We start from the raw sequence: 25,169 nt of genomic DNA, 5'->3' as shown, positions 1-25,169 counted from the left end.
CATGAACCAAGCAAACAGATGCTCATGAATGCGCGCAACAATAAGGATTATGTCAATTACCTTACCTACATCTTCAGCACGCCGCAGCTTGGCCAGACTCTGAATCTCGCTGCACCCAGTCTTTTCCTCATTCGCTATGCTGCTGCTGTCAACCTCAAGAACCACATCAAACTGTTCTATAGCCAAATCCCCAAGGATCAATTGGCATACATAAAGGGGGCCACCCTTAACGTTCTCCGCGACCAGAACTCACAGTTGCGCAGTTTCGCAGGGACTGTGATCACCGAGACGGTCCAACAGGGCGGTCTGCTGCAATGGCCTGAGATTCTGCAAGAACTGCTGGCGCTCGTGGGTAACGCCAGTGGAAACGTTGCGGGAGAGACGCAGGAAGGTGCGATGAGCGCTTTGGCGAAGGTATGTGAGGATAACCGAAAACTGCTCGATAAGGAGTTTCAAGGTCAACGCCCCATGAGTGTCATCGTGCCGAAATTGCTCGAGTTTGCTCTTCATCCAAACCCTAAGATCAGGGTCTTTGCGCTCAGCACCCTCAAGTCGTTTATTCCACAAAAATCGCAAGTGTTATTTTCCACGTTGGACGTCTATCTGCAGACTATCTTCCAACTTGCCTCCGATCCGGACGTGCAAGTCAGACGCATAGTGTGCCAGTCCCTTGTGCAACTGGTGGATGCGAGGCCCGACATGTTGGCGCCTCATCTCGAGGGACTCGTCAATTATATCCTCACCCAACAACAATCGACAGATCACCCAGATCTAGCGTTGGACGCGGCCGAGTTCTGGTTGAATATTGGGGAACAAGATCAATTGCGAGGTCAAATGGGGCCATATTTGGAAAAGATCATTCCTGTGCTTCTCTCGGGCATGGTATACGGAGAAGAAGATGCTTTCAGACTGGGTGGTGAAGAAAACAATGCCGATGTGGAGGATCGTGCCGAAGATATCAAACCTCAATTTGCCCAGACCAAGGCGGGAAGAGGTGTTGTTTCGATCGAAAAGGACGAGAGTCAGCCTGGAACGCCACAGGCGAATGGGACATCACAACCTAAAAACGATCTCAGCGACGGGGAAGTCGAGGACGAAGATGAAGACGAAGATGAATGGGATGACGAAGATCCTGAGAACGCGTGGAGTTTGCGCAAATGCTCTGCCGCAGCACTGGATGTTTTCGCGGTCAACTATCACTCGGCCGTCTTCAACATCATTCTGCCATACCTCAAGGAAAACCTTTCTCACTCTCTCTGGCCGAAACGCGAAGCCGCAGTCCTCGCTCTTGGCGCCATCGCAGAAGGTTGCATGGACGTCGTCTCTCCTCATCTACCCGAGCTCGTTCCATTCCTTATCTCTCTGTTGTCGGACGAGGAACCAGTTGTTCGTCAGATTACGTGCTGGTGTCTGGCCCGTTATTCCGAGTGGGCCGCCCGACTGGAATCTCAAGCTGATAAACAACGATACTTTGAACCTATGATGGAGGGTCTCCTGCAGCGCATGCTCGATCCGAACAAGAAAGTCCAGGAAGCCGGGGCTAGCTCCTTTGCGTCCCTCGAGGAGAAATCTGGAGACAAATTGAAGCCGTACGTCGAACCTATCTTACGACAATTCACCGAGTGCTTCAGACGGTACAAGGATAAAAACATGTACATCCTGTACGACTGCCTGCAGACTCTCGCTGACAATGTTGGCTCACAAATTGCCACGCCGGAGCTTGTCGACCTGCTCATGCCTGTCCTGATCCAACGATGGAACAAAATCCAAGACGACTCCCGCGAAATGTTCCCCTTGCTCGGGTGTTTAGGGTACATCGCAATGGCTTACGGCGATACCTTTGCACAGTTCGCTCCCCCCATTTTCGACCGGTGCATCAAGCTCATTTACGCAAACCTACAACAGCACATGGCTTATATGAGTGGCCAGACTGTCGATCAACCGGACAAGGACTTCATCGTGACGGCTTTGGATCTTCTTAGTGCGATCATCCAGGCCATTTCTCCAGAGAAGTCAGCACCACTTGTACAGAACTCGCAGCCTCAGTTTTTCGACCTGTTGGGCTTCTGTATGGAAGATGCAACCACTGATGTGCGACAGTCTGCATACGCGGTTCTGGGTGACTGCGCGATTGCACTCTACCCCAGCCTGGATCCCTATCTAGAGAAATTGATTCCGATTCTGATAAGACAACTTGATCTGGACTCCATCCCGGACACGGATTCCGAAAACGGTTTCAACGTCCTCGCCAACGTGTGCTGGAGTATGGGCGAAATCGCGGCAAGAGCACCGGCCAGCAGAATCGCGCCTCTCATCGAGCCGCTCTATCGTGGTCTGTTGTCCATGATTACGAACGAAGAAGTCCCTGATGCAGCAAGTGAGAACGCCGCAACTGCATTGGGCAGACTTGGTGTGCCGTGTGCGGACCATCTCGCACCCTTCTTGTCCGAGTTCGCAGAGCCGTTTTTGCAGTCCATGTCCAAGATAAGCACATCGCATGAGAAGGCCTCGGCGTTCATAGGGTTCAACAATATTTTGGAGAAAAATCCTCAGGCCATGGAATCGAGTCTGGTCTTGTACTTTTCTGCAATCGCGCAGTTCCCCCTCAAAGGACGACAGGGACAGGAATACAGCGATGTACGAGCCAGTTTCGCTAGGGTCATCAACGGCCTTGGCGGATTGATTGGGCAAGAGAGGTTCGAAGGTTTCATTGGAGGGCTGGCAGCGCCGGTTCGAGCCAAGTTGAGGGATGGCTATGGTGTTGGCTCCGGATGAGGAGAGATGCAACAGTTGCGGTATCTGCTCGGGTTGCGGAAACAGCCAGCCTTCATTGCCGCAACTAACGGAAAATATGAGTCCGAAGGCGAAGATGGACATGAAAATGATGCAACAAACAAGCCAACCAACCCAACTACATTACGTTAAGCTATCTGGGTGGGGAAAAGATGAATAAGGGAGTGCTGAGTGGCCGTGAAGATACAAAACAATTGACATCATTTGTGATGGGGTAGGAAGAAAGAGAAATCCGACCAAGGCCAAAATGTAAGACAGGACCCAGACATGAATCGACATGATGACGAAACCGAGATGAAAAGGGGGAGAAGAGAGGAAGAAATTAAGAAGAAAAAGAATCAATTGAGCTGGTCGAAGCAATTGCAACATGGCCCCTTTCTTTTTCCGTACGTCGAACAAACCATCTTTGCCCGATTATCGTCGTCGTCGTCGTTGAGAGTCCAAGAAAGAAAAGGAAACAACAGAGGCAGAGGCAGAGGCAGGGACAGGGACAGATGACATGATGCGACACACGATATTCAAGCGATTCGAGTTGCTGGGACGGGAACGTCGGGCGGAGCTGGTAGCTAGCCATCTCACCATCTCGCCGTCTCGCCGTCTCGCCGTCTCGCCCGAAGAGATAGATACCCCCGGTTTTGGGCCAATGGAGAAAGAAAGAACCGGGAAGGTGACAAGCCACACACCAGTCAACCAACAGGTTCAAATGGTCTGCCACTCTGTCCTGTCCTGCCCTGCCATACCCCGTCCTGCTGCCCACTCACTCACTACCCGCTCCACCGTCTCCAGGCAGAGAATCAGAGTCGTCAGGCCGAGTTAGCTTTGAGACAACCGGACTATCGACCTGGACCCGAGCTTCAATCTGTCTAGCGATATGGGACAACAAAATCTTGGGTTTTTTGTTTCCTCTCCCCCTTGCTTTGTTTTCATGTTAGAGAGCGTGGTTATTCCCCCCCTTTTCCCCCTTGTCTCCCTCTCCCTCTCTTCGTCCTTCCCTCTTTCCTTTTCATTGTATAGCGTAGATAGTCACGATAGTCTAGAGTAGATAGCTAGGTAGCGATGGGCACTCGAGCCTCTCTCATAAGCGCTTTGGGCGTGTTGAGCATTGAGCGGTCGGTCACATACATACATAGCAGCAGCAGCAGCAGCAGCAGCAGCAGCACTAAATCAAATAATGAATGGACCGCAGGGAAAATCAGAATCAACAAGTCAAAGTTTGTGGTCAACATCAAGTGGTATTTGAGAGGTAACTAAAGGAGACACCAACCTGTCTTGCACTTACACGCAAGCAGCTTTGGTATCGTGGATATGCTAGATGCTGCCTTCTGCCACAAAAAAAAGCGCCACTCGAAAATCACTGCCTTGCCATTCGTCTTTCCTTTTTGGCTCGGTCAGTGGAATCGTGTCAAGCCTCATGCAATGGTGGCGGCGCCTGCTATAGCTGTTCAAGGCGAAAGAAAATGTCGAAAATCCGTGTCAGTGACCCTCCATCTCACCCACCCTCAATGAGACGATGACTTGCCCCTCGTGAACTCACCAAAAAAAAAGCGCCTATCTTGCTTGTACCATCCGGTATTACATTTGTTGCCAGTGTTGCGACAGGGACGAAAGGATAATGTGAAGCGTGAGCTGATATCGTCTGCAAGACTTATCTGAAAAATGTATGCTGCCGAGTTCCAGTCTCATTGACAAATCAAGTCTTGATGGAAGAGAGTGATGGGATCGTTACCCACTGCTTGGCGAGCAGGTCGATCGAACAGTATCGTTTAGACCACAATTGTTTTCTGTGCAGGAGTAAATGCGTACTTTGGCAACATGGCCATCTTCTCTTCAGGACTTGTCTCGTTATCAGAGTAGACCAACCTGGTTGCTTTTGGTTTCTCCTTCTCCTTGTCTTTCTTCGGTCCAGCCTTATCTTCGCTGGCTTCGTCCTTGGTGGTGGCCGACGCAGTGGTGGCAAGTGGCGTACTGGGTTTGGCGACAGCCTCGGCAGCAGCGGCGGCGGCATCGGCATCAGCTTGTTTCGAAGCATTTGCAATCAAGTCATCAAGAGACGAGGCATCTTGAGCTTCAACAGCAGAAGGCTGGTCCGGTATGGGAACCTGTGGCGGGACTTGCGTGCTTGTGCTGCCTTGAGTCTGTCCGGGAGCGTACTGCGGCACAATGTTATGGGATTGTGGAGCAGGGATCTGACCTTGATGCATTTGTTGAAATTGGAAAGCATTGACTGGCGGAGCACCGAAAGCGGGCCTCTGCGGCAATCCTGGAGCACTAGGTAGACTTACACTGCCAGTACGCACTGGTGCAGGAAAATTACCGTTTGTAGCAGGCGAATGGGAGCGTTGTGCAAGAGCTGGGGGTGGCTGAGGAAACCCTGGGACTGGAGATCCCGATGCAAATGGACGTGGAGGTCCAGCGGGTTGGGGAGGATAGGCTTGGCTCGGATAAGGTGACGTGTACTGAGGTGGTGAAAAACTCGGTTGTGGGGGATATCCCACCGGTGAAGGTTGCGGCGGCTGAAATGATGGCTGCGGCGGTTGAACGTATGGTTGTGGAGGGTATGGTATCTGCCCATATCCAGGTTGCCCAGGCTGTGGAGTTGCAGCGTGTTGGCCGTAGGCTTCGCCAGCAGGCGGAGATCCGGCAGAAGGATATATAGGTGATGCCTGATACGGAGCAGATAAAGCGGTTGGGGGTTGGGCGAAGGAAGGGGCTTGACTGTACGAACCATTCGTAGGTGGCGCTGCATAGGGTTGTTGATATCCAGGGTAGGTTGGAGACGCTGCCTGTTTCGAGAATGAGTAAGTGTGACACGGTGAAGACTTGAATCGACTCACCGTGTTTATCTGGGGTTTGGCTTGGACTATAGTAGCTGTAGGGGGGTTAGGAGTGCCACCACCACTGCTTCCTCCATCGGCTTGCTCAGCAGCCAGTTTGGCAGCCTTGTGTTCTGCCAGACGTTTCTTAATATCGGAAACAGATTCGATCTTGGGTTTCTTGGGGGCGTTCGGATGCTGGGCACCTTGAGCATTATTGCCAGAAGCCGCCTGCCGGTCAGCTTGGGCTTGGTGAAAGTTGGTCAGGACTCGCTGATTATGTTGTTGGATAATATCTTCGGGTATCCCTTCCATTCCAAATATTTCGATATCTAAACCCGCTCGGTTAGGGAGGGCGTTGTCGACGGCAGTGAGATTCTCTTTGTGGACTTGACTCATGTGGACGCTGAGGCCTCCTGCCGTGTTCAACCTTCGACCGCATCTTTCGCATTTGAAGTGCTTTGCTTTTTGATGGTTGATCAGAATCTTGAGGTCGTCAAAGTCGCGCTCACAGTAGTAGCACCATGGCCGTGCGAGCACCTCTTCGACATCGGGATGGTGACGCTTCTTCTTGGTCATGACGAGGGCGTGCAGGGGAGAACCAGAGGCGTCTTCGGGATTGTGCAGCTGAGGAAGGACTAGGCAGCCGGAGAGCGGAGAATGCTAGATGAGTGTTGAGATTTCTTGTGGAATGGAAGAAGATCACAAACTCGCCGAGATAAAGGAGCACAAATTCACGCGATGGCCGGCCGGTCGATAGTGAACTTGATGCCGTGGAGTTGGAGACAATAATAACATGAAGAAAGGGAAAAGGTCCGCAACGTGAAATGTCCGAAGCGCAGTTTCGCTCCTGCCAAGATTTGACGGGCGACTGCTGACTGTTCTTGGTGGTTGGAAATTGGACTTCAGCCTTGCCCGCAGCTCAGCCTTGCAGCCTTGTTTGTTTTTCCGTATCGAGTAAGGCAGACAAATGCTTCCGTTGTACCGAGTACAGCATACCTACTCAGACATGGAAAAATATGGCATCGCTTTTATTTAGTAAGACACTCGAGACTCTATCAAGAAATTCCATACCTAAGACTCTGTAGGATGATTCTCTTCGAAGCGGCAACTATCGCCCTACAGTGACGCCTCCATACACACGTCGTGCTGTTGCCAAACCAATGATGTCTTCTACCAATAGACAAACTTAGCCACTGGATCTCCGTGTATTCCGTAGCGATCGCCTTGTCGACGGGGCATTGCCCTTGACCACAATCGTCGAGTCGCTCTCTTCTCTCTTCATGCTTGGCCTTCTTATCAATGATGCGTGACTGTTCAGATCTTTGCCATTTCTGTCCACTGCCACCTCCTCTCCTCTTGATGATGGTTCCATCTCTGTACCTGCCTGTTTTCCACTGTTCGTGCCATTGCGCTTATCTTGCTCCAAGTCCTTGTCTCTGAAAGTGGCGTTTTCCGCCCCAGGTGCTCTTCGGAAGGACTTCGTTGCTCGTGTGTTTACTCCCAGCTTTGGCGCGTGTGTTGCCACGCCATTGACGGCTTCTGGCGCCGGCGTCGTTGCAGGTGTTGATCGCTCGCTGTCCTCCGCCATTTTGGGCTTGGTCACCCTTCGTCTCGGCTTTTGAGACTCGCTGGAGTCCTCGGTTTCTTTGACTGCTTCTTCTGGTTCCGCCGCGTTCTTTTTCGCCCGTGGTCTCTTGGCTTGGTTGGTCACTTGCCAGTAGTTCCATTTGAGCAGCATGCTCAGGCTTCGAACTGGATTGATGCCATTGAGGAGCTTGTGCTTCCACTCTTCTGCCCTTTTGGGGTCATCATGCAACCACGAGTGATCTTCCTTGATCGACTCGATCAAGTCCGGGTCTGTCCACTTGTGTGTGCGTTTCGACATGGGCGACAACTCCCGCCATGTGGGTTTTGACGATGACGACGATGACGGCATTACGGGTTTGACACTAGCTGGAGCCGGGGCGGTTTGCGTGGTCGAAGCCAATTCTCTCTCCTTTGCTTTGGTATATTGATTCGGATGCTTCGGTTTAGGCTGTTCGCCACCATTGACGGTAAGATGGATCTTCCGGCGTTTCGAAGTAGGGGTATCTTCCCTGGTGTCGGCTCCTGAGGGGCTTGCTCGTTTTTTGCCATTTGGAGTAGAAGCTGTCGACGGAGCCTCCGACACGTCTCGCGTGGGCGGGAACTTTTTGCCATCAAAACGAGTTCTGGTCAACCGTTTGTTGACGGCCTTGTCTGGAGTTTCACCAGGGACTTCGCTACCTTCGGGCGATTGAGGTCGAATAATCTCACCATTTTCATCCACATTGCGCTTAACATATGTGATGTTGTATTCTTCATGGTGAGTTTGTTGACGTGGAATGAGGAGCTTGCCGTCCTTTTCGATGGGGATCCAGCCGTCGACGTTTCTGGGATCTTTGGCTTTGGCGAGCCTGGCCTTGTACTCTCTCTCCTTGGGCACAAAGCCGCCTTGCTCGAAGGGTTCTTGGAACAAGCGCACATCGTGTTTTTCCCTCTCGGTCAGATCATCGGCAGATCTCAGACCAGGAATGCCGGCATGGAGAAGCGCTGGGCGATTGGCATCATACTTGTAACCGTACAGCGCCGCTTCTTTCCTTTCCTCAAAGACATCCGGTGCCGGGAGATCTCTGGGATTTTTGGTGATTTCTTTGCCCTTGATGTTGGCGATGTGGCGTTCTAGCTCCAGGTATTCGTTCTGGGCGTCTATCATGGCCAGTTGATTGTTAGCACTCGCGGCGTAGAGTTGTTGCTGGTTCAGATTGGCCAGGTTCATGATGAATTTTTGCGGATCCGTCAGTGGTCGCCATCCATCGTCGCCCAGCTCTTCCGAACTGTAGGGCAGGGGTCGGATAGCTGATTCGCCAAACGCGAAGCGCCACAGAGTGTCGATTTCGGTGGCTGACATGGTGCAAAGCAAGAGGATACGCGATGGAGAAGCGCAAGGTTACTTTCCATCTAGGTGATGAGGGATAAATGAAGATGTTGGTGTAATGATGAGCGGATGGAATGGCGTGAAAAAGGATGGTTCGGGGCGGAAAGCAAAAGGGCAAGTTTTGGGGGGGAGGGAGTAAAGCGCAGAGTGGCACTCAAACAAGTTGGCTGGGAAACAAGTGACTTGAGACAATAGATCGGACGTCAATGGAGATGAATGAATCAACTATTCAAAACAATGGAAATGAGAATCTCTGAAGGTCCGGCAGGCGTGCTGTTGTATCGGGGGGTGGTGGTGGGAGGCGGCCAGGATGGCTGATGAGCACTTAGTATTTGGCCGGCCGACCAATCATATGCCGCCCTTTACACCAGTCCCGCCCGGCCAATCAGAGCCATTCCTCCCTTTTTTGTGGCATCCAAGACACAAATTTTTCCTCCTTTCAAATGCACCGTGCCCCCATCAGGTATTGTAAGTACATTAATCCGTGATACCAATCTGTGGCAAAAGGAATGGAATATGGAAAATAACTGTTTTTCATGTCAATGTTTGCTTTCCATTGGACAATGGACATGCACAATCTACTCTTTTTGTCTATCACAGTGCCTTTTTGCGGGGGCCTTTTTCCGAGCAGGGTATCAACAAGGCCTGCTCCCTATTGTAGAGAATTGCTGTCGTTTGACATGAGAGAAAAACACCGTCGAGCTCAGATGCCAGGCAGAGTTCATGTAGCACCACGGCTCAACTTCTCCCTCATTCTCTTCTCAGTCGCCTGTTTCGCTTGGTCTATCCACGCATCATAGGTTCCATCTTGAATCTTCATCTTGACCACCCCCTTGAGCACTTCCTCCGTAAAGCCCACAAAGTTGTGCCGTCGAAGTGCGTTGTCAAAATCCCATTTTTCTCGCTTCCGCTCCTCCTCCGCAAGCAGCCCGGGTTCCTGGAGTTCGCGCCACTTGATCCTCTGGTCTTGGCACACGACCATGAGGTTGAAGCGGATCTCATCTTCTGGGTATCTCGAAATCCTCCGTTGCAACACAGAGATGATCTTGTCCGGGAATTCGTCCGAGGTGCAGTCGCCATGAGAGATGGGATAGGGTTGGAGCCCGTCGAGCTCGTACAGTTTGCCATGGTATTGCGTGTACGCAATGAAGTGAAACACGTCTTCGGTTCCCGCGTTGGGGTCACGTAGAGTCTCGTCAACAAACGGGCTGGATTTCGCGAAGCTGTTGTGTACAGTTCGTATCATTTCCGAGTTTGAGAGCGATTCTCCGCGCAGCCCCGGGTCAAAACCCGCTGTGAACTCTTTGAACTCTTGTAGCGCAGGTCCGATGTCAATTCTTGCTCCTCCCTCACCCGTCCCCGACGAAGCGCCGTCGACCGACTTGTCATTGTTCAAAACCACTGAGAGAACAGCCTGCGTACCACAGGCGTTTTGTATAGTCTGGGCGGCAAAGAAGAGTCCCTCGTCCTCGACTGCGGTACGATCGTAGGAGCCATCTTGAGGCGCACTTTTATTTTCTGAACCTTGGCCGATCCATTTGAAGAGAAAGATGACACCATAGACGGGACTGAAGTACAAGCCGGGGGTTGTGTCAGCGTGGCTGGTTTCACATGGGAACGACCCTCGCGCGGGACGCAGAGAGGAAAGGGCACGGGGAGTACCTCAGAGCACGGATCCAATCTGCATTCAGTGAGAACAGCTCTTCAACCTGCACATCCTTGACTCCCAGCTGTTCGATCAGAGAGGTGAAGACGCCCTGTAGCAAACATCAACTTGTCAGCGATTCCATCGTGAATGCGATGCGCCGTCGAATTGGAACACCGGAACGACAAGGGTGCATGGACCTTGTGTTGGGCTTACTTCATCTGATTCTATGGTGCTCCAACCACCACTGGCGGCATCTTCAGCCATCACAGAGGGGGTTGCGGACGAACAGAAGGGTCAGGTGCGAGAACTTCAACACCTGCGCCGTCGGATCGATGGGTCAGTTAGAACCTGGGATATGCACGAATCTGTGAACATGTAAACATCCCCAGAGTGGGGGTCAATTAACTGCAGACCTCGTACGGTCAAACTGCGCTCCCCTGCAGGTCAACTTGCTGCACTGTGGCTCCTACGGGGCGAGGGGGTAATAAAAGTGGGATGGTTTGATGATGCTTACAGGTAGGTTCCCTTCCCCCGTAACTTAGCGATGCTTGTCCCTTTGGAGGCCACAATACATACCTCGTATATAGATAGGCATGTACCTCATACCTCAACCCTGGGCCACCCTCCCCTCTGCATCCTTTCTTCTGCAGGTCAACCCGTGGGTCTTCTTTCATGCCCTTTCCACATACCCCTGCCACGCTCCAAGCAAAATGTCCCCCCGGCGCTTGATTTGTCTCCATCAGAGCTGTTCCACAAGCCAAACGGAATAGAGGTGACCACCTAGCAGGAGACAAGCGTGGCTACTTATCTTCCTTGACTCATGTCAGTACCTAGGTACTAGGGTACTTGTTCTGCTTATGACGCTCTCAGTACTCACTCTATCATTCTCGCTACTGTCTTCGCCACGTGGACAGCTTCGTGTTCCAAGGTGGAGGGATGGAATCCAAACCCGTTCGGCTAATGCGGGTCGATATGCACCACGGGACGATGCAACTGCTCAATATCGGGACCCGTAACCCCCGTGTCTCGTAATAGGAGTCTACCCTTTGTGTTTCGGACACCAGGCGTTAAGACTCCATCTCGTGTTCCCTCCCGGCACCGTATACCGTCCCAGTCTGCCGACGCCATCATACGAGTTATGAACAACATCTGCCTGGGTCAAGCGGACTCCCAGGGTGCGGCACATGTACCGACGCGCCCGATGTTCCCAAATTACCTATAAATACGAACAAGCTTGTTTTTCAAATGAGCACATGAGGACCATCCTGCTCAACCTTCAACTTGACATATATCATATCGGTGAGAGCACATCAAAGCCGTCATTGAATCACAAAGGAGTGGCTGGGGTTGGAAAGGAAGCACTGGAGTTCCCTACACACAATGCCAACCAAATTAAGCTGAGCTGAAAGAGCCTCCGTCCAGCACTGCAAAAGCAACTCCGTTCCTGGCAGTACCGAGCCGGCAAGGTGAAGTCATGCCTCGTCGTGAATACACCATCAGCAGATAATGCCTCCCCGAGAACGTGATCGATCTTTGATAATCAAGAGATCGACGAGCTCCATATGAGTCAAAGAAAGAGAGAGCGTTCCATTCCTCCCCGAACCGAGATGACAACGCAGGACCAACGCTGATTGAGATTTTTTTTTCCGCCGTATTTGGTATATTGCCAACCCCTACGTCCAGTGGTACCGGCCTTCGCTCGCGGGTTTCGTTACCGTTCCCACTGGGATCCCGTCTGGCCTGATTCGATGGCTCGCTAGTCATCGTGGATCGCTCCCTCTTCAATATCTCCAGTCTCACGTCATCGCCCAGCCCCCCTGCTTGGTCCGATGTCATTGTTGGCGCTCTTTCCCTTTGTCGGGTTGCCCTTGTTGCACATTCGGAGACATAGTGGCCGGCGGAGTCCTGTGGGAAAGAAGAATACTCAGTCGAAAGATGTCCGTCAAGTCCAGAGTTGTGAAGGAGCGACGAACCGAGTATTCATGTTCATGCTGCCGTATTGATTGTACGGTGCTTGAATTTGTCCAAAGTAGTCCATTCTTGACCCTGAAAGCTCGTGGCTGCTTCGCGGGTGTGTGGCTGGAGATCCATACACCATACCCAGGGCATGTGGGCTGCTTGAGGCGAGGCTCCGAGGGTCACTCATGGGAGGGGTACGCCCCATCGACGATATCGATGATATTGACGATTCTCGCCGTGGTTCCGCAGGCGCCAGAGCCGCTTGGAAATATGACGATCCGGGCATGGACAGATTGCCGGGCGCGTGTAGCGGTGAATTGGGGTAGATAGGGGCAGCTGAGCTGTCTGAGTTAGGAGTAGCAATCGGTATGCGAGGGCCCACATAGGGACTTCCTTGCGGAGAATGGTGATAGCCCTCAATGCCCTGATTCCCCTGGCTGTTATGTCTCTGCCTCAGTCTGTATGAAGTCATTATCTGTATTGGTACCTCCATAAGAGATAAGGCCAGAGAGATGCTCGTGTCTTGGGGTTGTGTCGCACGCCTTGTTCTCAGCATGTCATGAATCTTCTCCAGTGGTCCAATGGACATGTTTCCGAGGTACGCGCCCCCAATCTCTGGAAACAGTGGTTCAATCGCAAGCGCACCGGCGTAAAGATGTGCGAGTAGAGCCAAGGGTCCCAGATCGGGGTCAGGACCCTGTAGGATGAGGGGTGGCAGCCAGAAGATCATGTCCCGTAGTGGCTGTAGTCGGCTGAACGCTTTGTCGGGTGATGCAATTGATAAGTCTCGTTGTAAGTCCTGCAGGTAATCAAGTAGTTGACCCGCATGTTCCTGGAGCTCTTCGTTTGCCGAAAGTCGCAGTCTCAAATTATGAATGGCCGTGATGATTTCTTCTATCCGGCGAAGTTCATCATGAGGGATCAACACCTGGGCATGCGGCATTGAGGGTGTCGCCGGTGTTCTTGCTCTCGCTATAGTTCTCTGGCTTTCCAAGTACCTTGCGAGCTCTGATTCATGTATCCACATCCTCATCGCACTCAGAACCTACAGAAAGTCAGGAGCTTTGCTTGTTAAAAGACACCGTTTGACATACCGTCGATACTCCCTGTTGGAGTGAGGCCCAGCCGCGCCTGGTAATTGTTAGCTGTTGCAGAGTTGCTAGACACTGAACGCACCAATCCGTAGCCTGCCACGAGAGGAGAATTGAGGCAGCAAGAATAGCTTCGGAATTCTCTCTCGAAAAGGCCCCAATGGCTTGATGGAGACCTTTGATAGCGACACCTCGGTGGTGGTACGCCAGATTGACTGTGTCTGTGTTCTTCGTCTGCCATGCTAGATGAGATGCCGACAGTGCAAGCAACGCACTCATCACGAAATCATGTGTTAGAGCGGCCGAAATGAGCCTAAGGAAAAGTCAGCTGAAAACCATATAGGATGATACGATCTACCCTACGAAGGCATTCTAGACACCCAGACCGTGCATGGGCTATATCCCAGATTGTACATGTCAGTTGATAATGTCGTGATGTGGTGAACAAGACGTAGATCAATGGTTGAAAATCGTGTCCAATATATCCTGTCAGAAACTTGAAGCTCCTGCAAGGGGGACTCGCCCGTCAGTCGCCAGTTGTCGAGTCGGAGTTGCAGTTCAGGTGACATCAAGAGATCTGGTGGTGTGGTACCCTTCACGGGTTCTTCTCCTGCAGCTTGCAGGTCCATATAGTCGCAGCGACAACTGTGTTTCGTGCAATTTCGACATTGTGGAAAGGTTTCATCGCAGCGTATGTGTCGCCTTTTGCAGGTTTTGCAGCCTTTTCTCGATTTTGTATGGCTCTTACGCGGCGGGCCACCTCCAGGACCTGCCATTCTTCGAGCCAGATTGAAAGATACTGTGCGTGGTTGGAGCCTGATGAAGCCAGCCGCGTCTCTGTACCGTCCCGAGCAGTACTTGTCCTGACAGATCAAGAGCGCAAAGAAACCCGAATTCGATGGAGAGGATGTTCCGAATGGTCCGGAACAACCAGAACGCGCTCTCCGCGTTGTAAATCTCTGCAATACTCACAACAATGTGTGAAAACGGTGGTCGGACAAAGACGTGCTGGACTCCAGGAAAGGTTCTCGTATTAATGGGCAAGGCTGAGAGACATTCGTCCCCACAAGAACGTTGGGTTCGACAAATCCGAGGAACAAGGAACTGACATCGAAGAAAGAGAAGGTCAACCAAAAATGAAAGGGTCGCTCGTATGACAAAGGTTCGGTTTTGAGTCCCGTCATTCGCGGAACCGATTGTCAGCAGGGACAAGGGAGATAGGTGTCAACATGATAGACGTTCTGCTGGACCACGGGTGTGATGGAGGGGAGGAACAGAAATCTGGAATGCCACGAGGCGTCATGGGTAGTAAGTACGAATTCGAGGCTCGGAATAGAACTTGTGGTCACGACATGCATGCATTTCGGTCTCCAAAGCTACTGCGTCGCGTGGAGCTGCAGTTCAGGAAAGGCACCAGGCAATGGGACACCGGGGCGACTCAGCCTCGATTCCTGGCGGCAGTTCCATCGACCTTTGTCGTCTGGGCTATTGGACTTGCGAAACCATTCGGTTGAGAAGAGGCGAGCTTTCTGCGGAAGTGGAAGCTGAAGGCAGCCATACAGCCGACGATTGGTCTTGTTGGCCTAAGGGAACCAGCAGCAGGAACGCACAGTGGCTGCCACTTCTCACAAGTGGAGGGAATCAGAGGCTACCCGCGGGTCGCCGTGCAGCTGCCACTCTCTGGGCTTGGCCTAATGTGACTAAGAGGACCTTGGAAAGGTTTTTTTTCTCACCCCTCCCACCTGGTCGAGAAATGACTTGTGGGAAACTGGAATAGGGATCCAGGTCAGAATCGAGTGACTGCTGAAAGACCGGTTCGACGGAGCATATTCGCCCGCCGAGGTTTAGCTTCAACCTTCAGGATTTAACGTGGTGTCCCCGTCGGGAATCTCAAAGGGCTGTGAGCCAGAACTCTGGGATTCGGAAGTGAAGGTTGCAGGGTCTCTCTTGGTCGGCTACAATGCTGGGACGAAGGGGGATCTCCAGGCTGACTTTCCAAGTTCTTTGGGTCTGGGGACGGGTGGCCCCCACCAAGTGCCCGAAGGAGACAAATCTCTCGTATTTGGGAACCAGTCTGATGGATCGAATCTGGCCGGATGAGATGAGCGCAAAGAGAATCAGCCTGGCGCCAGGCAAGGATGACTGGGATATGCATCATGATGCATGCTGCTTAGAGGTGGGTACGCTTCTGGAGAAGACGAATAGATTTCGGAGCGCAATGACCATCTGCAGCCCTGTCAAGCGTGGCAAGCAAGTCTTGTCGGCGTCCAGGGCCAAACAACTGTCATGAAGCCCAAGAAAAATGATGACAAGAATGCGCCGGGGAACTTTGTTGCGAAGCGCATGCCAAGGCCAGCTGAAGACCTCGTGGCTTCTTATCCAACAGCAGAATACATCCACTGATGCAAGCCTAAAGGGGCAGCCACTGAAAACATGTCTCTGGTCCGTTGATTGGGTTGGGCCAGAACGCTTGAGTTTGGAGCTCTTGGAGTCTCCCTCCTAGTCCCTGCAGAAGCCGATTTGAGCTCATGCGACAGTAGTCTCCAAAGACCCCCTCACTGATTACCCTCGTTCGTCTCGATGGGGTGTGCTAGGCCAATTGCTGCAGGGTTTAGCTGGGAGCCTCATGGTTGATAAGAGACCATCTGTGCTGATGCTGCGCTTTCTGATGTCATGCTGGAGGTGCTCAGGGGTTAGATAATCTCGAGCCTGACCACAGAAGTTGGGACAGTCATTTGTCTTCGGGGTCTTGGTGGTTTGAAGCATGGTGATCGTCCTGGGGTTGAGAAGCTCCACTGCCCTGTCAAGCGCACACCAATGTCGGAGCCGGACGGAGTGCTAAACGGTAGACCGGCCCCTCGAAGGGAAAAACAATACCTAGTGATCAATTATTCAGCCTGTTCTTGTAAGGCGGGGAATATGACGACTCACATGATGGAGTGCTGGCGCCAGTCTACCATATCCCTTCACCCTTGTTTCACCCTCTGTGCGTTGTTGTTCTATATTGGGTTGGAGCATCTAATCCCAATCACTGCATCGTCCCAGATGGTGCTCATTCGCCAGTGGCTTTATTGACCATTTGCAGGCGGAAAAAGGTAAATAGCATGGTGTGAGGCTCGCGCACTTCAGTTCCCAGTTGGTAACTAGACGCTTGGACCAGGTTGAATGTCATTAACCACACGGCACCTGCAGTCTGCCATCCATATCGGGCGCCAGGGTTTTGCTGCTGTTGGGATAGACTGCGGCCAGCTCTGCAGACGCGGGGTTGGGGTCCAACAGGATCCTTGACCTGAAGCCCCAGCAAGTAGCTAACCTTGTCAAACTTTCCTGGATTCCACGAGGGACACTGGCGACGGTGGACACTGTGGACACACCCTTGTAGCGCCTGGAGGTGCTGGACCACGCGTTTGGGAAGGGAATCTGGACGGGTCTAGTCCCACTGCGCTCCCTTGGTAACGCTCTTAGAGGTCGACCATTTTTGCCTCTCGCTTAATTCCTTCAGATCCTCGCCGATCGCAAACCTCTTTTCGTGATCTTCTCGTTTCGAGATAACAGCGAGCCTCCATCCTTCCTCGAATGTCTTTGTGAAACTGTGTGGGGAGGGTGCCTAGCCGTACTCGGATGTTCGGAGAAACGGAGAGAGTTGTTGGGGAGTGCCATGTCTTGTTGCAGTCAACGGCTTCAGCCTGGACGAGGAGTCAAAAATGCGGCCGACCCCAGTCAGTGAGTTTGACACGCCTGGCCAAGTTAGCCTCTCTGCAGAGCAAGCCACCAAATGGTGTTTGTGGAGTGAAAGAGAGGGGTTGATCCAAAGCCATGACGAGCGTGCCAGTCAATGAATTCATCCTTCTCCCCAATTTCTGGGCCCTCTCAAACGGTCAAGCCGAACCGACAGAGCAAGGTGCAGCTGAACAGAAAGGGGATCGGGCTTCGTGTGCCAACCAGTCCCCTCAACTCTGTGTCAAATCAGCAGGTATGTTTGGATGCGGGAGCTGTGGCATGACAGCTGGTCCCCGAACGACACCTACCCACCTACCACAGATCAAGCCACCGGAAAGTTCCAATCCTCGACACTTGGCCCGGTCACGCTGAGAACATGGGCATTTTGACATTGGTACGAGGTACTTGTGATTAGGCTGAGCCGCAACTGCTCCTGCCTCTCTGGGTGGACGTTGGGGCGGATCCACGCTCAGTGCTGCTGGTATTCGTCAGTACTATGGCCCCCTCGGTGCATGATGAAATCGAGAAAAAGAGATTGATGCAGCTGGGCACCAGGCAGCTTGCCACGCGATTCGAGAACCATACTTTTGGTACTGAGAGGCATCCGGGATGCTTGGGACACAAGTCACAGGGGGCCAGAACATGAGGGGCTGGCGTTGTCTAGACGAGAATTCATACGAGCAATAGCAAGCAGCGCCCTTGACCTCGATAGTGGTCGAAGTGAATCTGTGACGCCTGGTACCTTGAAATAGGGCTACTCAATTCCACGCGACATTCATGACCAATGTTCTCGTCACTCGGATTTCGATGCTTAGGGCTGGGAATACTCGACCTGTCATCAATCACATGCGAGTATTATTGTCACTTGCATTTTTGGTCCTCCACATCTCAGCCCCCAGGTCGAATGATGCAGATGTACTTGAAAGTGGCTGGACCATTCGTGTGCCATTGATGCGCAGACAAGTCGTAAATGACAGAATTCTATGCAGGGTAGACTGTCTGATTCTCATCTGTCAACCAGGGATTGTCTTTATTCTCTGGAATTCATTTTTCGTGGTCCGTTGCTCATGACCAGGAGTTTTGTGGTATCATCTCGATTTTCGCCGACGTGCATCAGGGTTATCCTTGCCTCCATCATCATGACCCAGAATATGTTTTCTAAACCCTCCCATTGGCGCGAAAAGTTTCTCCATGCTCAACAAGTCTTGCTCTTCACATGACAACGCCACTGTTGCTTGCAATTCTAGGCCACAGTTCGGCAGCTTCCTTGCCCACTGGTCCTGTGATGGCACTGCCCTTCATTTCACCCTTTGGATTCACAATAACTCCAGCGTTGTCTTCGAAGTACAGATAGATACCGTCTGGCCGTCTCCAGGGTTTCGACTGTCGGACGACGACTGCGGGCATGACTGAATCGATAGTGAGCCGTCGAATCCACAGCTCAATGGGTTTGTTTGACGTACCTTTTTTCCTCAGCTCAGGCTTTCCCTTCTTGACGGTGGCCATGACCATATCTCCCACACCAGCGGCGGGTAGTCTGTTCAATCGAGCACCGATTCCCTTGACGGAAATGATGTAGAGGTTTCGCGCTCCCGAGTTATCCGCACACGACATGACGGCTCCTCTATTATCTCCATCAGTATACTCTCACTAACCACAAAATAACATCGCTTGGGATTGTCGTTGATGGGCGAAGACTTGAATATTCTTGAGACCAATCCGTGTAGACTGCGGCACCGTCGCCTTTTGAGTGGGAGGGATGCGGAGGAGCCTGAGGTTTGAGATTTGGGAATCGAGAAGCACATACACAGGAAGACCGAGAGTCATCTTGAGCTTGTTGCCAGAGGCACCACCACGGCTGTATCAGAAAGTCAGTGTAATTCTTCTCAACGACGAAAGTTCAACAAGTATTTGAGGGTCCTCGACGGCGCAAAGGGAGCCCATAGATAAGTTTTGGCTACGTACCCTCGTTTCGACATCCTGGCAGCAGTTTGATTTCTGGGATTGTTTCAAATTTTATGAGTATGAACTGGAGCGCAGTCGGCGGGCGATGAAGTTGAACAGGTCCATCAAAACTTCGTGTGCGATCTAATGCCAAGACATAAAATCTTGGCGCTATGCTATTGGATGCTGCGGATTCAGGTTTGGCAAATCAAATGACAGCGTCTGACACAGGAGATTTCTATTTTGGCTGGTCTTTTCATCTGTGTCTCTCTGCCAACTTGGAACATATCAATATTTGCTGCATTGGTGGTGGGTTGGTTGTCTTCATTGTTCACTTTGTGCAACACTAATTTTCTCTCTAGAATGTCTGTTGGCTTCGAGAATTCCAGGCTGAGGTTGGTTTGAGTGCAGATGTTGCTTCGTCGACTTGAATTCATTCCTGTTGAGCAGTTCTTTGCTGTGTTGAGTCTTGCACAACGTCACCCTCCTGTCTTCCTACAAACTCTGCTCCTGAGCTGCACTCGTATTGTCAATCTTGTAACCGGTGTGAACCATCGTCTTTCAAATCTGTTTCTAAGGGGCAGGGGAGAGCCTGTGCCACCTCTTGTCCACCCCTGCAGCTGCCTTCGCATGGTTTCTTCAGGGCTGAAGTCAGCGGCTGATATAGATGCTGCCTTCAAACTTGATGAGCAACTCGACGCCTTTTGCAGCCCTCGGGTTCCATTCACGCTATCGTATTCCTATCACACAACTTTGAGATCACCCGACTTTTTCGGACGTAATTGGACCCAGTGTCATTTGGCAGGGGCCCTACCAGTCTCTGCCCTTATCCTTGCAAATCCTCAAAGGATCTCTCCTGCGTTTCTTTGACGAGGCTGGCTCCGCTTGCTAGTGCTGTATGGTGGCTGCTTTTGTCATATTGCAGCAGTCTACGAGTACAACACTTTCCCGACACGGACGAAAGGTATTCTAGAGTGTCCCACGATGTCTCAATGGCTCTCTTATTGATGATTGCATCTCGGATCGAAGCAATTGTGAGCTTCAAGACGTACATTTCTTGTCTGTAAGCAACAGTGAAGGCTGGCTGAAATTGTACTCCACAACACCCTTTGTGGTGTGACGCAGCCACCTAGTTACGACGCCTATTGTTCATGTGGGTGCTCCAAGTTGGGAACCTGGAGTTCACTGGCGATCGGCCGGTTACACGCGGAACGGAAGAAGATTCTATTTCGAAGACTGAGAGTCTCAGGGTCTTACCTACAGTCTGTGATTCTCAAGGTAAGGCAGACCAAGATGCTGTGGATCAACCGGTCATCATTGCAACAAAAGAACAATGGGAACTAGGTACATTCTTGGTGTTTCAAGTGCCCTGGTTGACGTGCGTGTGCTTAAGGTTGGTTAGACAGCGGCTCCTATCAATCCCCCCCGGATGGCCCCTTGGGCTTACAGCGAGTTAACCAAATTGGCAGCGGGACTGGTCGCATGGCTGTTCCCCGGTCATTCCAGGCGCTGAAGCTGATGATTCTCGAGCAGATTGTTGTGGAATAATCTTTCGATTAAGAGCATCGAGAAAGCAACTGGATCATTTTCCTCTTGGCCAATATTTGAATACAGTTAATTCCAAGCTTATCCTCTGCTTACTGCCCAAGGACACTGTTCACTCCTGGCTACTTTCTGACTGGTCTCCACTCGAATGTCTCTGACGATATCAAAAGGCGCCATTGCGCGTGCTGCCGAGGCTGGTCACCGAGCCAAGGGCCCATGGCCGGAAGGTAACCATGACTGTTCAACGAGGCCCGTTGCCAATCAGGACGTCGCCATCGCAGACCACGAGCTCTCGGCCCCCCATGAACCCCTGCTGAGATAGTGGGCCTAGGAGCCTCAGCTCGATGCTCAGCCCTCAGTCTTATTCGTTCGAGGGAGCATTTGCGAGACTCCCTGGGCCTTTCGTTTACTGATGTTGCTGCCTTCCCCTTCCACTGCGACACCTCACTCGCTTCTGCCATATCCGGACCTGACTCCTGTCCTTGTAGCCTGTGTTCCTTCGACGCCTTACGGGGGCCTCGCCTATATAGCTGAGACCTCTGCCAGCCAACAATGGCGCGCAAAAGGAAGATTTCTTCAACTTCTCTCAACGCAATGGACGGCTCACGCGAATTTCCGTCGAGCTTGGGTGACGAATACACGGGGTCGCGAATCAGCACCACTATCAGAAGCTTTTTTGAAAGCATTGCAGGGTCGAATTCTGCATCCACCAGTACCGTCATCAATGGCGCCACAGTGCAGTCCCGTCCCCTTCTGGCCAGAGTGCTTGCGGACGTCGCATCTCAAGCACCTCGAATAGGAGAGAACCTTGGACTACTTGGTTCTTTGGTCGACACAACCTTGTTCGATGGCGGTCTCGTCGATGATCGTCAGTATCAAGTGAGCAATGTTGGAGTGAATGCCTCTGATCATGTCTAATCCGGTCTTTCCACAGATGGAGAAGATTCTCCAATTGGCAGCTTCACTGCCTCCCGAGTCAAAGTCGCTGGATGACTTGACCAACCAGTTCATCAAGCTGCTCTGGGAGAACTTGGAGCATCCTCCCTTGTCATACCAAGGGGATGAGTTCAAATATCGCACTGCCGACGGGTCCAACAACAACATCATGTACCCGCACCTGGGCAAGGCAGGTTCGTATTACGCGAGGACCGTCACTCCTCAGACTCTCAAGCCAGGGGTGCTTCCCGACCCTGGTGTCATCTTCGACGCCATCTTCGCCCGGGGTGACGAGCCCAGAGAACATCCGAACAAAATCTCTAGCATGCTCTTCTACCTTGCTACTATAATCATCCACGACTGCTTCCACACTGATGATACCGACTACTCCGTGGTCAAGACCTCATCTTATTTGGACCTGGCGCCTCTGTATGGGAGCAACCAGGAAGAGCAGAACCAAATCAGAACCTTCAAGGATGGTCTTTTGAAGCCAGACAGCTTCTGCGAGAAGCGCATTCTCGGCTTCCCGCCTGGAGTCTCCGCCATTATTGTCTGCTTCAACCGCTTCCACAACTATGCTGCCATGCAGCTCAAGGAAATCAACGAGGGGGGTCGGTTCAAACTGCCAAAGAACGACCAAGACACTGCGGCCATCGCCAAGCTCGACAACGACCTGTTCCAGACAGCCAGGCTGGTGACGTGCGGCCTCTACGTCAATATCATTTTGAACGACTATGTGCGAACGATTCTCAATCTCAATCGCACGAACTCGACTTGGACGTTGGATCCACGGAAGAACTTCTCCGATGTCTTTGACAGCGCAGGCGTTCCCTTGGGAGTGGGAAACCAAGTCAGCGTCGAGTTCAATTTGGTCTACAGATGGCACTCGGCCATTAGCATCAAGGATGAGAAATGGACCAATGATCTGTACCAGTCTCTGTTCCCCGGCAGAGATGTCACTACAGTGACTCAGTGGGAGCTGTTACCGAAGCTGAAGAAGTGGCTGGACGACCGCGGCCCAGATCCCTCCAAGTGGGATCTTGACTCGGGCAAATACAAACGCACACAGAGAGGGACTTTCCGGGATGAAGATCTTATCAAGATCTTGACGGAAGCTACCGAAGATGTGGCCTGTGCGTTTGGACCCAGGAACGTGCCCCTCGTGATGAAGCTCATCGACGTCTTGGGTATCCAGCAGGCGCGAGCCTGGAACGTGGCGACACTCAACGAATTTAGGAAGTTCTTCAAACTGGAGCCCCACAAGACCTTCTCCGATATCACCAAGAACAAGGAGGTCGCTCGCTCCTTGAAAGCGCTTTATGAACATCCAGACTACGTCGAGCTCTATCCCGGTATCGTCGCCGAAGATGCAAAGGATCCATTGGAGCCTGGCTCGGGCCTATGTCCGGGATATACCATCTCTCGAACCATTCTGGCCGACGCCGTGGCTCTTACCAGGGGAGATCGATTCTACACGGTCGACTACACACCTGCGAACCTAACCAATTGGGGCTGGTCCCAAGTCAAATCCGACCCGGCTGTGGCACAAGGGGGCTGCTTCTATACCTTGCTCATGCGAGCTCTACCGTTCTACTATCGTGGGAACTCGGTGTATGCCATGTTTCCCCTGACAGTACCCGAAGAGAATCGTAAGATCTTGACCAAGCTCGGCAAAGAGCAGGACTACAACTTCGACCGACCGACATACATTGGAGTTCCGACTTCAATTCGGTCGTGGAAGGCTGTCACCGGCGTTCTTGGAGACCAGGCCTCGTTTTCCGTGCCCTGGGGTCCCCATACTTTCTATCTCACTCATCAAGATTATATGCTGAGCGGAGACAGCGCTGCCAATGCGACGCAGCGAAAGGAAGTCGAGAAGGCCCTCTATTGCCCGGTCAATGGTCTTGCACAGGTGCAGAAGTTCTACGAGGACCTGACCACTCAACTAGTGGTTGCCCGGTCTGAGCGCCTGCGAGGCGAATGGTACCAGCTTGACGCGTGCCGCGATGTCGGCAATCCGTCCCATGCCATATTTGTTGCGCGCATGTTCCATTTGCCGCTCAAGCAGCCAGGAGACCTGAATCCCGTCGGGGTTGAGGTCGACCAGCTCTACCTCGCGTTGTCCATCATGTTCGCCTACGTCTTCCTGGACCTTGACACAGCCAGCTCGTTCAAACTGCGGGCGGGTGCGAAGACGGCGAATGATCAACTCTCGAAGCTTGTCAAGATCGTGTGCGAGGCGGTCAAGGTTGGTGGACTCCTTCGGGTCCGCGACCTGTTCTCCATGGGGACGACTGGTGAGCTGCTCGGAGATTACGGGACTTTGCTTCTGAAACGGCTCTTTGAGGGAGGCAAGTCGGTTGAGGAGGTTGTTTCGACCATCATCCCCACCGCTGCAGCTGCTGTTGCCACGCAGGCTCAACATTTCATCCAAATGTTGGACGTTTACCTGTCGGACGAATACAAGGAGCACTGGCCAGAGATTCAACGATGTGCTTGGTCCAACGACCCTGCTGATTTCGAGAAACTCAAGGGGTACGCCCTTGAAGCGAACCGTCTGGCGCCAGCGGCTTTCGGGCTGCTTCGCAAGGCCAACATCGACACGGTTATCCCTGACAACGGCCAGAAAGTTCCAGTCAAGGCCGGCGACCAAATCTACGTCGACTTTATCGCGGCCGGCTTGGACGAGAGTGTGTTCCCCAACCCGCGCCAGATTGATCCCACGCGTGATCGATCGCTGTACATCCACCACGGATACGGCCCCCATGCTTGTCTCGGCCGTCCCATGGTCGAGGTGGCCATGGCCGCTCAACTCAAGGTATTTGCCAAGTTGAAGAATCTCAGGAGAGCGCCCGGCCCACAAGGCCAGCTCAAGAAGACGGTGCCGGCGCCGAATCCCACCAGCAGTGACCCGAAGTCCAACCCAGGCACCGTGGAGGTGTTTATGCTGGAGGACTGGAGTTCGTGGTATCCATTCCCGACCAGTGAGTCTTTCCCACCATCACCACTACCATCCTCCTGAGATCCCCCTCTTCTCTTTCGTCAGTTCAAGAAAGAGAAAAAGCGTTACTAATACCAAAACTCAATCACAGGTATGAAAGTCCACCACGACGGCCTCTGGAAGGACCAACCCGACCAACTTGCGGGCCTGACCGGCGTGCCAGGTATGCAGGAGGAAATTCTGAACAGCGACATGGCTGCAGCGAACGGCTTGAATGGAGATTACATGGAGGAGGACACTGCTTGAAGGGGAATTTGGTGCCAACTCTTGTAAGTTCAGTAGGCAGATCGGCAGGCTAGGCAAGGGAAATGTTATGGGCAAATTGACACCAGGAAAAAGGACAGTTTTGGGAGAAGAGGGGGGAAATTGTGTCTGTATAAGTGATGGGTGTATGGGATACCTGGGTATGTAGGGCATATTTTGGGCCGAGCGGGAGTTGGGATTGTGTTTCGAGATGCTTTTATATCTCTATATCTTCCCGTCTCCGGCTTGCGACTGATGGGAAAATCTCACTCATTCAACTCGTGTGTCTCGTACAGTTCTATATTAAGTAGGATTGAGCACATGCCTACCTACACCCATGAATTTCTAAGAGTTGTGCCTAATATCATCCGAGTTCACCATCATTACACATATATATAGTTTCTCCGTCATCTCTTGCTTTCTTTCCCGTTCTCTTCTTTGTCTCGGAGAAGAAAAAAAGTCAAAAAAGTCACCAAGCATCAAAACTTTCCGAATGCAGGCAGTCGGTCGGTGGATG

General features: G+C 52.1%; 6 protein-coding genes across 6 annotated transcripts; 2 read left to right on the top strand and 4 right to left on the bottom strand.

Moving 5' to 3' along the window:
• Nucleotides 1–24: 24 nt before the first annotated feature.
• On the top strand, nucleotides 25–2,775 carry AYO20_00318 (hypothetical protein; the record flags this gene model as incomplete). The annotated part of the gene is made up of 1 exon (XM_022638629.1): nucleotides 25–2,775. The coding sequence occupies one exon, from the start codon at nucleotides 25–27 to the stop codon at nucleotides 2,773–2,775; it is 2,751 nt and encodes a 916-aa protein (XP_022505594.1).
• A 1,781-nt stretch (nucleotides 2,776–4,556) lies between these two features.
• AYO20_00317 (hypothetical protein) lies at nucleotides 4,557–8,538 on the bottom strand (the record flags this gene model as incomplete). The annotated part of the gene is made up of 4 exons (XM_022638628.1): nucleotides 4,557–5,053; nucleotides 5,108–5,576; nucleotides 5,628–6,244; nucleotides 6,990–8,538. 4 exons carry the CDS (start codon nucleotides 8,536–8,538, stop codon nucleotides 4,557–4,559), a joined length of 3,132 nt encoding a protein of 1,043 aa, XP_022505593.1.
• A 748-nt stretch (nucleotides 8,539–9,286) lies between these two features.
• Nucleotides 9,287–10,477, bottom strand: AYO20_00316 (hypothetical protein; the record flags this gene model as incomplete). The annotated part of the gene is made up of 3 exons (XM_022638627.1): nucleotides 9,287–10,166; nucleotides 10,228–10,322; nucleotides 10,427–10,477. 3 exons carry the CDS (start codon nucleotides 10,475–10,477, stop codon nucleotides 9,287–9,289), a joined length of 1,026 nt encoding a protein of 341 aa, XP_022505592.1.
• A 1,678-nt stretch (nucleotides 10,478–12,155) lies between these two features.
• AYO20_00315 (hypothetical protein) lies at nucleotides 12,156–13,892 on the bottom strand (the record flags this gene model as incomplete). The annotated part of the gene is made up of 3 exons (XM_022638626.1): nucleotides 12,156–13,217; nucleotides 13,267–13,576; nucleotides 13,627–13,892. 3 exons carry the CDS (start codon nucleotides 13,890–13,892, stop codon nucleotides 12,156–12,158), a joined length of 1,638 nt encoding a protein of 545 aa, XP_022505591.1.
• A 4,303-nt stretch (nucleotides 13,893–18,195) lies between these two features.
• AYO20_00314 (60S ribosomal protein L23-B) lies at nucleotides 18,196–18,962 on the bottom strand (the record flags this gene model as incomplete). Its single annotated transcript, XM_022638625.1, has 4 exons — nucleotides 18,196–18,392; nucleotides 18,447–18,607; nucleotides 18,791–18,841; nucleotides 18,949–18,962. 4 exons carry the CDS (start codon nucleotides 18,960–18,962, stop codon nucleotides 18,196–18,198), a joined length of 423 nt encoding a protein of 140 aa, XP_022505590.1.
• A 2,062-nt stretch (nucleotides 18,963–21,024) lies between these two features.
• AYO20_00313 (hypothetical protein) lies at nucleotides 21,025–24,655 on the top strand (the record flags this gene model as incomplete). Its single annotated transcript, XM_022638624.1, has 3 exons — nucleotides 21,025–21,351; nucleotides 21,407–24,392; nucleotides 24,501–24,655. The coding sequence occupies 3 exons, from the start codon at nucleotides 21,025–21,027 to the stop codon at nucleotides 24,653–24,655; spliced, it is 3,468 nt and encodes a 1,155-aa protein (XP_022505589.1).
• Nucleotides 24,656–25,169: the final 514 nt, after the last annotated feature.

The sequence above is a fragment of the Fonsecaea nubica genome, assembly GCF_001646965.1.
Source record: "Fonsecaea nubica strain CBS 269.64 chromosome Unknown Scaff1, whole genome shotgun sequence".
Classification (NCBI taxonomy): domain Eukaryota; kingdom Fungi; phylum Ascomycota; class Eurotiomycetes; order Chaetothyriales; family Herpotrichiellaceae; genus Fonsecaea; species Fonsecaea nubica.
Note: the sequence above shows the minus strand (reverse complement) of the source record. Positions and strands in the feature narration are given on the sequence as shown.